This window comes from Bos indicus x Bos taurus, chromosome X, assembly GCF_003369695.1.
Source record: "Bos indicus x Bos taurus breed Angus x Brahman F1 hybrid chromosome X, Bos_hybrid_MaternalHap_v2.0, whole genome shotgun sequence".
NCBI lineage: Eukaryota > Metazoa > Chordata > Mammalia > Artiodactyla > Bovidae > Bos > Bos indicus x Bos taurus.
The window spans coordinates 2866805-2880084 of record NC_040105.1 but is presented as its reverse complement, the minus strand read 5'-3'; the positions used below and the strand labels follow the sequence as shown (position 1 = coordinate 2880084).

The 13280-nt window shown below is 42.0% G+C and overlaps 1 protein-coding gene across 1 annotated transcript in view; it reads right to left on the bottom strand.

Annotated features, from left to right (window-relative positions):
• LOC113887524 (allergen Bos d 2-like) overlaps nt 1-11506 on the bottom strand; it is a 36929-nt gene extending 25423 nt beyond the window's left edge. Inside the window, exons 1-2 of the mRNA XM_027534700.1 lie at nt 11393-11506; nt 10762-10901 (exon numbers count right to left, since the gene is read on the bottom strand). Coding sequence (XP_027390501.1) covers nt 10762-10901; nt 11393-11473 — 221 coding nt within the window. The 5' untranslated portion in view covers nt 11474-11506. The remainder of the gene's footprint in view (nt 1-10761; nt 10902-11392) is intronic.
• Between the last annotated feature and the right edge of the window lie 1774 nt (nt 11507-13280).

Sequence of the window (13280 nt, the reverse complement as noted above, 5' to 3'; positions counted from 1 at the left end):
TGCAGCCCCATAGGTGGCAGCCTCCCAGGCTCCCCCGTCCCTGGGATTCTCCAGGCAAGAACACTGGGGTGGGTTGCCATTTCCTTCTCCAGTGCATGAAAGTGAAAAGTGAAAGTGAAGTTGTTCAGTCGTGTCCGACTCTTCGCGACCCCATGGACTGCAGCCTACCAGGCTCCTCCGTCCATGGGATTTTCAAGGCAAGAGTACTGGAGTGGGTCGCCATTGCCTTCTCCCTGTATGTATGAGTCTCCCGTATTTTGTTATATACAATAGTTTGTTTTGTTTTTTAGATTCCACATTAAGCGATATAATTGGAGAAGGAAATGGCAACCCACTTCAGTGTTCTTGCCTGGAGAATCCCGTGCACAGAGGAGCCTGGTGGTCTACAGTCCCCCGGGTTTGCAAAGAGTAGGACACGACTGAGCCACCAACACACTAAGTGATATAACCCAGTGTTTGTCCCTGTCCACCCGACTTATCTTACGTAGCGTCATATCCTGGAACTCCATCCATGTTGCTGCAGATGGCAAAATTTCACCGTTTCATGGTTGTGTAGCATTCCATGGCTACAGTCCATGTGGTCTCAAGAGTTGGGACATATTTAGTGACTAAACCATCATTACCATCACCGTGGCTTCTTCATATTTATATATTTTTTAGATTTACTGAAATGTTTTCAACAAGAGCACATTCTCATCTTCTCCCCTACTCAAAGATCCCTCCCAAATTTCTCTCTACAATTAAATTTGGCCTTGAGGGTATAACTAGTCTCCCTACAGCATATGAGATTTCTGCCTTAAATACAGCTCCGGAAACTACATGTAAGTTCAAAACGATATCCTTCAGCTTCTTGGTCACCCTTCCTCCTGTCCCTTTCTCAGCCGCCTCCGCAACCTAGACTTGGGAACCCACTCCTCGGTTTTCTAGCATGATAGATTAATTGGTATTCTTTAGAATTTGTCAAAAATTGAACCTATGTGTGTTTCTCATGGGTTTCACTTAGCATATTTGTTTGAATAAATATCTATATATATATATTTTTGTAGACTCTGTTTCCATTGCCCCTGCATATTATCTTCAGGATATATCCCACTTTTATCCGTTCAGATGTTCATGGATACATGTTCACACACACATCTTTGTATGGATCTGAGCTGTCGGCTAGGGGTGGAACTGCTGGATCTCACTACCTTCTGATTTTTGAGTCCTGCCAACAGGAGATGAGAATTTCCATTGCCCCATCCTTGCCGGGACTCTGTGTGGGCAGTCATCTTCATTTCAGACATTATAATAAGTGTGTGATGCTATCCAGTTACACTTGTAATTTCCATTTCCTGAATGAATGAAGAGGTGGGATTGCCATTTGTCTATTTTCTTTGGTGTTTCTACAAATCCTTTGTTCATTACTGAGTGAATTAATTTTTTTAATGAAGTTTGTAGGCTTTTAATATATTCTGCATACCAGTTCTTTTTCAGATAAAAATAAAGTTGCTCAATCATGTCCAACTCTTTCTGACTGCATGGTATGTAGCCTTCCAGGCTCCTCTGCCCATGGAATTTTCCAGGCAGGAATACTTTAGTGGGTTGCCATTTCCTTCTCCAGGGAGTGAACCCATGTCCCCTCCGTTGCAGGAAGATTGTTTACTGTCTGAGCCACCAGGGAAGACCCTCTTTACAGACAGAGGTGTGCCAATATTTTTCCCCTGTCTCAGGCTTCTCTTGTGCTTTGTTAAGGATGTCCCTCAACGATGTAAATATTTAGATCAAGGCCTGGTTGCTGACATACTGTTCCCACTGAAGGATCCTGCTTGGTGTATATTCTAATCAGTAACCACCTAATATTTGGTCACAGAGTACGCACCTATATTTTATCGGTAGAGTATTTCTTGCTTTTCATCTTACATATAGGTCTCTGAGACTCTGTGTTAGTTGTAAAACGTGGAACAATGAATGACTTGAAGCTTTTTTTTTTCAGTGATGGGGGGGGCGGGGCACATGGATTTCTAATTTATCCAGCAACTTTTCTTTATAAGATTATTATTTTCCTTTTTAAGTTTATCCAAAATCCACTTGTGTGTATATTCCTGTTCCTTCCCCATGAACAAATTTGTTTCTGTTTTGGCTTTTTTCCTCCCTTTTTAGATTTGTGTTTGGGGCAGTATTAAAGACAATTAGAACATGAGGGTCATATGACTAGCCTTCAACAGTTGCTTGTCAGAAGTATAAAGTGTTCACAATTCAAAAGCTTGTGAAAGTAGAGTATCTTATCCACTTATAGATCATTAGAGAATTTTATATTTCGACTGATTTTCATAAAGCATATCCGAAAGAGCAAGATGTTAGATTTGCTACATTTTGGAGCTGAAACAAATACTCATTGAGTAAATGCTGGCTGCAGAGTTCTCAACATAAGCAGTACTCAGTTGAAACATAAGGCTTTAAATGACTGAAGTACTGTGTGTGTGTGTGTGTGTGTGTGTATGTGTGTGTGTGTGTACGCCTTTATTCTCATTTAGTTATAATCACCTGAAGATGTCTTGTGACTTAAAGAAGATGTAATGAATAGCATGGTGTCTATTATTAATAGTAGTGTACAAATACTTGTCGGCCACTAAGAGCATAGCTTTTAGGTGTATGCATCACACACACACACACACACACACACACACACACACACACACATGGTAAGTAGGTGATAAGATAGATGTGTTTATTCACATGTATCTTATTTAGGGCTTCCCTGGTGGCTCAGATGGTAAATCATCTTCCTGCAGTGCAGGAGACCTGGATTCAATCCCTGGATCAGGAAGATCCCCAGAGAAGGGAATGGCAACCCATTCCAGGATTCTTGCCTGGAGAACTCCATGCACAGAGGAGCCTGGTCGCACGTGACATTTACTCTTTGAGTAAACCTTTCTGCTCTTTAACTTCCTGCAAACTTTTAAGAGTTCATTGATCCACAGTGACTAAACTCAGTCCATTTGTCATAAATCCCTCTTCTGCAGGATTTAATATATTGTCAGCTGGATAAACTTCCTTGAAAATAATTGTTAAGATAAAATTTTTTAATGGTTCATATGTCCTGTCCTTCCTGGTTCCGAATGTTGCTTTCATTATTCAGACTCCACCTGTTTCAGTTAGTGGTCTTCATTAGTGGTCTGTTTGCATAGTCACACTTCTTACAACCTCTGGTTAGGGTTTTGTTTTGTTTTGTTTTCAGACACACATTGGGTCTTTGTTGCTCGCTCAGCTTTTCTCGACTTTAGGTTTGAGAGCTTCTCAGTTTGGTGGTTCAGTTGTTGTGGCTCGTAGAACCTAGAGCACAGGCTCAGGAGTTGTGGTCCACGGGTTTACTTGCCCCTTGGCACATGGGATCTTCCCAGATCAGGGGTTCAGTGTGTGTCCCCTGCATTGGCAGGTGGATTGTGAACCACTGGAAACCTAGGGAAGTCTCTCTGCTCAGTTATCGTTTTTAAATTCTAATTTTCAGTTTAAAGGCTGGCTTCCTAGGGGTCAGCCCACAGTGAGCGTAGCTTCACTGTTTCTGAAGGCATTAGGAGTTATCTTCCACTCTGCCCCAGGAGCATATTGGACACGTTGCGACAGTGGAGGGGATATTGTCTCAGCTTGCAGTGTCATATCCGTTTGCCATTTAACACAGCTCGTGGCGTTTTCACAGTGAGAATACTGGAGTGGTTTGCCACTCAGTCCTCCAGTGGATCTCGTTCTGTCAGACTCTCCACTGTACTCGTGTATGGCTGGCCCTATGTGAAATGGCTCATAGCTTCACTGAGTTATGCAAGCCCCTTCACCACACAAGTCAGTGATCCATGAATGGGGAATAGCTTAGTCCTCAACTGCTATTGTTCCATTCTCTTGCAACACAATTCAAGTGACCAGGCTCAAATGTCTTGCCCTTGCAGACCTTCATATGCATGGAACAAAGTGCATGTGGCTCACAGGGAGCCCTGGGTGACCAGTGTTCTGTTCTGTCTTTCCTGTGATTCCTGCAGCAGTTCAGGCGCACACAGCCTTCCGCATCCCCAGGAGTCTACCCAAGATCTCCAGAGTGTCCTAGGACTGCCCCATCTTTCCCATCTCCCTTAACCACTTTCCTGATCTCTCTACTGCTCCAGTGGCATGACCATTTTGGGGAGCCACAATGCTCCTTTTTTCCCCATCTGTAGGCACCAATCAATGACTATTATCTCAAAACGCCCCTTGCGAGGGACTTTTCTGCAGAGTGGAGATAACCCAGCACCTGCATCAGCAGGAGGATCACTGCTTCTGGGGATGGGGCTGGACAGTAGCAGCCCTGAGTCGGACAGCAGAGACCTGGCACTTTGTCACGATCATGAGTGTTCTTTCTTGAGTAAGTACTGTTCAGTTTTGTTGTATGTGTCTGAGTCCTAAGTTGATAAAATGTGTCTGACTCTTTGCCACCTCATGGAATGTATAGCCCACCAGATTCCTCTGTTGATGGGATTCTTCAGGCAAGATAACTAGACTGGGTTTCCAATTCCTCTTCCAGGACATCTCCTCGACCCAGGGATCGAAGCTGAATCTCTTGCGTCTCCTACCTGTGTAGGTTTTTTTTTTTTTTTTTTTTACCAGTGCACCTCTGGAAGCCCATGGAAGCCTGCTGCTGCTGCTGCTAAGTTGCTTCAGTCGTGTCTGACTCTGTGCGACTCCATAGACGGCAGCCCATCAGGCTTCCCCGTCCCTGGGATTCTCCAGGCAAGAACACTGGAGTGGGTTGCCATTTCCTTCTCCAATGCATGAAAGTGAAAAGTGAAAGTGAAGTTGCTCAGTCCTGTCTGACCCTTAGCAACCCCATGGACTGGAGCCCACCAGGCTCCTCCAACCATGGGATTTTCCAGGCAAGAGTACTGGAGTGGGATGCCATTGCCTTCTCCTGCATTCTGCTAAGTCCTTACACCCCCTGCAACCCCACAGCAGGTGAATGCTGCTTTACCCATAGTTGAGTGAATCTCAGCTGCTACTTAGGACAGCTTCCATTCTACTCGAAGTTGTCAGATTGACCAACCCCATCTCTCTCATGACTTCTGGTGGGCACCTTATACAACCCTATAAAACTACCACCCAAGAAAAGATGCTCAACATCACTCATTATCAGAGAAATGCAAATCAAAACCACTATGAGGTACCATTTCACACCAGTCAGAATGGCTGCGATCCAAAAGTCTACAAGCAATAAATGCTGGAGAGGGTGTGGAGAAAAGGGAACCCTCTTACACTGTTGGTGGGAATGCAAACTAGTACAGCCACTATGGAGAACAGTGTGGAGATTCCTTGCAAAACTGGAAATAGAACTGCCTTATGATCCAGCAATCCCACTGCTGGGCATACACACTGAGGAAACCGGAAGGGAAAGAGACACGTGTACCCCAGTGTTCATCGCAGCACTGTTTCTAATAGCCAGGACATGGAAGCAACCTAGATGTCCATCAGCAGATGAATGGATAAGAAAGCTGTGGGACATATACACAATGGAGTATTACTCAGCCATTAAAAAGAATACTTTTGAATCAGTTCTAATGAGGTGGATGAAACTGGAGCCTATTATACAGAGTGAAGTAAGCCAGAAAGAAAAACACCAATACAGTATACTAACGCATATATATGGAATTTAGAAAGATGGTAACAATAACCCTGTGTACGAGACAGCAAAAGAGACACTGATGTATAGATCAGTCTTATGGACTCTGTGGGAGAGGGAGAGGGTGGGGAGATTTGGGAGAATGGCATTGAAACATGTATAATATCATGTATGAAACGAGTCACCAGTTCAGGTTCGATGCACGATACTTGATGCTTGGGGCTGGTGCACTGGGACGACCCAGAGGGAGGGTATGGGGAGGGAGGAGGGAGGAGGGTGGGGAACACAGGTATACCTGTGGCGGATTCATTTCAATATTTGGCAAAACTAATACAATATTGTAAAGTTTAAAAATAAAATAAAATAAAAAAAAAAACTACCACCTGTGGTTTATTCTCTCTTCTCAACAAGATCCTTGCAGGATTCACACCATGCATCCTAAACAGAGTTCCCCTGCTTTATTGTCACTAGATTTTCCAAACAGTTGAATTTACATGTTTAGTGCATTTGCAATTATGCACGTTTGATCACTACACATCTATGCATTAATCAATTTATTGATCAGTTTAGGAATCCAGTAACATCAGCAAGGGCAGAGGAGTTTCATAGTGAAAGCCATGTTTCCTGGATCATGACTTCCTGGGAGAGAAGAAATGAGGATTTCAAGGAAACTTTTATCTGCATATGGCTGATTGTGACATATTAGTGCTGTGATGTGACACATATTCTTTCTTTGTTCACTTCTATAAACAGAAAAAAAAATGTAAAACGTAGTTGAGCTGAATAGGATTAACATGATGTTGGTCAGAGAATGAAACAGAGAATAGAAGCACTTGTGTTTGAAAGCACTGGAGAAATTTCCCTACGAGACGCATTTTGCAGAAGTCTGTGTGTGTGTGTGTGTGTGTGTGTGTGTGTGTGTGTGCCCATAGTGGGTTGCATAGACCTACCACCCGATGAAACTATTTATGAGCACTTGTGTATCAGCTGGTATGTTGAGAGTTGCTGAGTTGCATCTCCACAGCTCCCTGGTGTAGGAGATTACTGGTTAACCTGTTCCTCCTACTTGTCCTATAAATCTTATTTTTCATCATGAAGGTGTTGTGGCTGCAAGGTCATTCACTCACGTTGGTATTCACCAGGGATCATCGTATTTCACAGCTCAGGGCTTCACACAGTCTCCTCTTTGGTCCTCAAAGCATCTCACTGTGGAGTCTAGACCAGTGTGATGGTTTAGATATTTAAGCTCTACCACTTACGGGAATCCCCAGCCATTACCATGTGGCAAGGTAGAGAGTTTTGTGTTCCTGTTCCTTTTTAAAACTAATTTTTATTGAGATGTAGTTGATGTGCAATGTTGTGTTACTTTCAAGTGTTTAGCGACATGATGCTTTATGCATTTTTTGTTGTTGTTTAGGCGCCAATCCTGTCCCACACTTTTGTGTTCCTCTGGACTTTAGCCTGCCAGACTCCTCTGTCCATGGGATTTCCCAGGCAAGCATACTGGAGTGCACTGCCATTTCCAACCCCCGGAAATCTTCCCAACCCAGTGATCAAACCTAGATTTCCTGCATTGGCAGGTGGATTCTTTATCACTGAACCACCAGGAAGCCCTCAGTTAGACATGCATGTATATACAAGCCAGGAGTGTGTATCTCTTAATCCCAAACTCCTAGTATATCCCTCTCCCCATTTTCTCTTTAGGAACCATCAAGGTTTTTTGGACTCTGAGCCTGTTTCTATTTCTATTTCTATACATATGTGCCATATTTTTTGGTTCCACATGGAAGTGATATCAAGCTTGCCTTTCTCTTTCTTACTTCCCTTAGCATGATCATCTCTAGATCTGCCCTTGTTACTGCAAATGGTATTATTTCATTACTTTACATAGTTGCGTAATATAGTCCCTTGTGTATATATATACCCCATGATTAAAGTGGTATGCCCCAGAAAAAACTCTTTCCCTTAGAAAGAAAACTCAGTGTTGTATATGTGATTATTCTACTCACCCAGAAGAGGCGGTCAGATCTTATTGAGGACAGTCATCTGTGAGAGAGAATGAATAAGTGGAAAAATAATCACTGGGATGCCTCTATTTCAAAGGATTCTTTCATAACCGCCTTTGTAAAAGACGACTGTGTGGATAGGAAATTTGATTCGAGTGTCCTCGTGATGTGGTTTCATTTCGGATCCCTGTGTTCCTCTTGGCTTTACCTGTTTGAGTGAGATCTTCTATATGTTCTATTGGAATCCCCCTTTCTCTGTTCAGTTCCTCATACTGCTGAATGTCTTCCTGAGTGGCACCGTCTCCTTTGGCTGGGTTTAATAACAAAGAGGGCAGAAGAGGTGTGCATTAGAATCCTTGGTAGCTTATACAGTGTCACCCAGCTCCTCTGTGTAGTGTTCAATTAGTCCCATCATCACCGTTGCCCTCTTCCATCACCTAAACCCTGCTCACCAGAACAGTTTCTACAGAGGTGCCTGAGTGTTCACATCAGGTCTTCAGATGTGTCCAGGGGATAGAGTCCACATAGTGAACATTTTATCACATTCCAGTTCTTACAACTATTGAGTGAACTACAGACCATTCACCTGTGAGCCTACGCATCTCCAAGTCAGATGCATGCTGAAATGGTACATTGGAGAAGGCCACTGTGGGTCCTGAGACTCAGATATCCTCCCAAGTCCAACTCCTCCTGTCCACATTGTCTGCATCCTAGAATTCCGTCTCTGGGGTTTACCTGGACCTTAATCTATTAAGATGTGTAGAGACCATCACTGACTCAATCAACATGAGTTGGAGCAAACTCGGGGAGATAGTGGAGGTCAGAGGAACTTTCTGTGCTGCAGTCCATGGAGCCACCATGAGTCAGACACGACGTGTGACTGAACAACAATGTTGAAATGAATGGGGGATACATTTTTTTGGAGTTTTCACCAGGCACACTAATCTCATCGAACATGGGACTCAGAGAAAAACTCAGGCTCTGTCATCCTCAGAAAAGAGACACAAGCCTCACCCACCCACAGTTTGGATATAATATCAGAAGGGTTAAAGGGTCATGTAAAATGTACCTTCTGGTTGGCCAGTGTTCAGAAAGACTGACCACGCTGCTTCTGAAGGATTCTATATGATCCAGGGTTGATTCACAGAGGTTTGGGTTCAGATTTTAGGTATTATTTTAATGATCATGGCCAAAAAAAAAAAAAAATGTATTCAAGAGGAATCAGTCATGGCCGGGACCTGCGAGTCTCTGAACTCAAAGTTCCAACCTTGGTTTACTTTGGTGTCCAAACCCGGCAACTCCAATATGTGATATTTGTCAAGAAACCCATGGAGCACCCTGGAATATTTCATTGCACCTCCTGGGTAAGTGTATATATATATATTTTTTAATGTCACCCAGTAGAATCCCCAGTAGACGCATTTCTTCAGTTTTCTACCAGACAACCTTTCTTCAGCCCTGGATCATGGCGCATGAAGTCTGAATTCTCTTGTGTGAACTCATGTCTGTTGCGGTGTGCTTAATAAAATATAAGGTGTTCATGCACTTCTGAAATGAAATCATGCTAATATGAACACTGTTAATTTGCTCAGAATAAGCTTCAATAACGTACCAAGGAGTTGAGTCACTTTTGTGCTCTTCACGCCATCAAAGTTTTCACCGTAGACTGCTAATGTGTTCTCTGACACGGGAATCAGTTCGAAAAAGTTTGAACCCATATCTGTGACAGGAAAAAAAAAAAAAATCAAATCTCAATGTGATTAACATCTTTACATTTAGACATGTCACATTCTTCACATCTATCATCAGCCCTTGCTCTGATAGTGAACTGCCACCATCTCACTGGCATTTCTTGCGATCTGTGGTTAGAACCTGTTGGAACAGTTAGTGACCTTGGGAAGCTTTCTCTACACACCCCTCATCTTAAGACAGTAAAGACTTCCAGTCTTCTAGACCAAACAGTCTGTGAACAATAGCAAAGTTGCTTATCACAACTAGAGTAGGTGTTGCACCTCAATCATCTCATATGAGCTCACCAGAGCTGACTGTGAGACTTTCAGGATTTTTTTTTTTTGGTACAAATTCACAAGTACAGTCATGATTACAAAGATATTCTGTGACTTTAAGGAAATCATGTGAAAATAAAAGGTAATAGATAACACAAGTTACCTTCTGGTATAGAGGTAATCAGAGAGGTATAAATGAAGGTATTGCCAAATGTTAGAGATATATACTCTGAAATGTTTCCTAATTAGGTCCTTTGTCCAATATCCACAGATGAAATTTAAAAAAAAAATGCCTTTGACCAGGATTAGAATGTTCCATTGTACACTTTCCCCATGAAAATCAAATAGGTATTTTTCATTACTTAACATTACAATATTGGTATTTGAGGTTTCTTTCTAGTATTGAAACTATAGAGATAGAGGTCTGTGTCAGTGCCCCTTTTGATTTCAAATTAGGTAAAACTTAGTGTGAAATTTTTTGCTGTCATTTTAATATCTCATACTTATCTGTGAGATTTAAATGAATCATGTTCTACTTCTTCAACATGCTAAAAAAGAACTTTTCATGTTTAAAGGATTTCTTTAGCTAAAGAAAATTTGATCTTGACAGTTAAATAAGGGGTTTCTCAGGTGGCTCAGCAATAAAGAATCCACTTGCCATTGCTGGAGTTGCAGGAGACTTGAGCTCAATCCCTGGGTCAGGAAGATGCTCTGGAGGAGGAAATGACAACCCATCCTAGTGTTCTTGCCTGCACCATCCCATGGACAGAGGAGCCTGCTGAGCTAGAGTCCATGGGGTCACAAATAGTCGGACACAGCTGAGCAACTATCATGCTTGGGATGACGCACACATCAGCAGAGCTCGAATACTCACATCCTACATGATAAACATCCCCTTCTCTCTCTGCAACTACATTGAGGAATGTGCATTGGCTGGGAAACCTGAGAAACAAACAGACAAGATTTGTCATCATCTGTTTCCTAGAGCTTGAGGGTACCCTCCCATCGATAGAGTTTACACACTCATCTTCACAACCATGACTCACACCGTTCACTGCACATTGTCGACCGGACCCCATGTCAGAAGTCAGCGGTCTCATTGTTTTCAGTTTAGGCAGATTTTTCTTACTTGGTATAAAGGTTAACGGATAGTGAGGAACAGCGGTCAGTACATTCAAGCTGACGGATGTATGCCCTCAGGGGGCCTCCTTCCTCAATCTTCTGTATGTTATCTGCAGCCATGAGAATGCTGTGCCAGTCTCCTGTAATCTAAGAAGGAAGGTCTCCATAAGCATCACTCAGTCTTTTCACTGGATTCTCATCAATACCCAACCCAATCGTTGCCTCTGCATTTACCTCAGAAGAGAAGAAAATTCAATCTTATTAAACAAAGTAGGATTCTACCCCCTGCCTTGCAGAATAACATGAAATGAAATAATCATTCATATTCAAGCAGAAAGCATAGAGTTTGAGTTTCTTAAAATAGGTAAAAGAGCAACATTAAAGACCATGGCAGTTCATCAATCCCTAAAGGATAGCATGGTAGGCTTTTTTTCTTTTTTTCACATGGAGACAAATAATTTGGAAAAAAAAAATGCAAAGAGCTGAAAGATAAGAGGGTTTTATTATGCTCATAGAGATAGGTGGACCATGGCATGTCTATACAATCTGGTCATACAGATAAACAAGGCTCTGTCTCTCTCACACACACACTCACAGACCAAGAAAGACCTTCTCCCAGATCAGCTAAATTTGGGTACCTGTGAGGGGTCTAGCTCAGCTGGAGCTTCCTGGGCAGCGCAAACCAGACCAAGGAGAAGAGTCAGGAACACAGTCTTCATCTTGCAGTCCTTCTTCTATAGAAGCTGACGGTGTCTCAGGTGTTGGAGAGGTTGTGAATTCATCCCTCCTCTTATAGGATGGGTCTGTTGGCAGCATACATAATGATCAAACAGTGGTTAATCACAAGATCTTGCTTACATAGATGTCATCTTCCAGTATCCTGGTTGGCAGGTGAGCTTTTTTTTGGTAATCTGTGGTTTTTATAAAGAGATGAGTTTAAGGGAAGCTTCGATGTGGACAGTTTCCTTCAGATTAAATGAGAAATTAGAGAACATACGAGGTATTTCAAAGACACTGATACTTAATATTCTTTAATATCTTCAGATTCCAAAATGGGAGAAACAGTCCAAGACTCATAGCCCCAACTCATGTGTTATTTATTTAGCATTGAAAGGTCAGTTTAAGCTTATACCCTGAAACTAAAGACAGTATAATCTGGTTTAAAAGATTAATATGTGGCTTCTTTACCAGGAATTGGTTGTCAGGGCATCCCTCAGAGGAGTCTATATTTTTTTGTTTTGAAATTGAGATGTAGTTGATGTACCAAATTATGTAAGTTAGAGATGTACCGTATAGTGATTTGTAATTTTTATATACTCACTCCATTTATAGCTATAAATGCTGTACCATATATCTTTGAACATTGTTTATTTTATGCATAGTACTTTATACCTCTTATTCCCCTCCTGTTACATTACCCCTACACCCATTCCCACACTTCTAACCACTAGTTAAATATTTGGATAGAGGCCTGGTTACTGTTCCCACTGAAAGATCCTTCTTGGTGTATATTCTAATCAGTAACCACCTAATCTGTGGTCACAGAGTATCCACCTGCGTTTTACTGCCAGAGTCTGTCTTGCTTTCGGTCTTACATACAGGTATGTGAGTTTCTCTGTGTTAGTTGTAAAACATCGAGTAATGAATGTGATGAAGGGTTTTTGTTTTTTTTTTTTTTGGCATATGGATTTCTAATTTCTACAGCAACTTATCTCTATCAGTTCAGTTCAGTTCAGTCGCTCAGTCTTGTCTGACTCTTTGTGACCCCATGGACTGCAGCATGCCAGGCCTCCCTGTCCATCACCTACTCCCGGAGTTTACTCAAACTCATGTCCATAGAGTCAGTGATGCCATCCAACCATCTCATCCTCTGTTGTCCCCTTCTCCTCCTGCCTTCAATCTTTCCTAGCATCAGGGTCTTTTCCAATGAGTCAGTTCTTCCCATCAGGTGGCCAAAGTATTGGAGTTTCAGCTTCAGCCTCAGTCTTTCCAATGAATATTCAGGACTGAGTTCCTTTAGGATGCACTGGTTGGATCTCCTTACAGTCCAATGGACTCTCAAGAGTATTCTCCAACACCACAGTTTAAAAGCATCCATTCTTCAGCACTTGGTGTTCTTTTTTTTTTTTTTTTTCTAATTTTATTTTATTTTTAAACTTTACATAATTGAATTAGTCTTGCCAAATACCAAAATGAATCTGCCTCAGGTATACATGTGTTCCTTGGTGTTCTTTATAGTCCAACTCTCACATTCATTCATGACTACTGGAAAAGCCCTAGCCTTGACTAGATGGAACTCGTTGGCAAAGTAATGTCTCTGCTTTTTAATATGCTCTCTAGGTTGGTCAACAAAATCTTTGCTTTTTAATATGCTGTCTAGGTTGGTTTCTTCCAAGGAGCAACCATCTTTTAATTTCATCACTGAGTCATCATCTGCACTAATTTTGGAGCACTCCAAAAATAAATTATCTCACTGTTTCCATTGTTTCCCCGTCTATTTTCCATGAAGTGAAGGGACAGATTTGC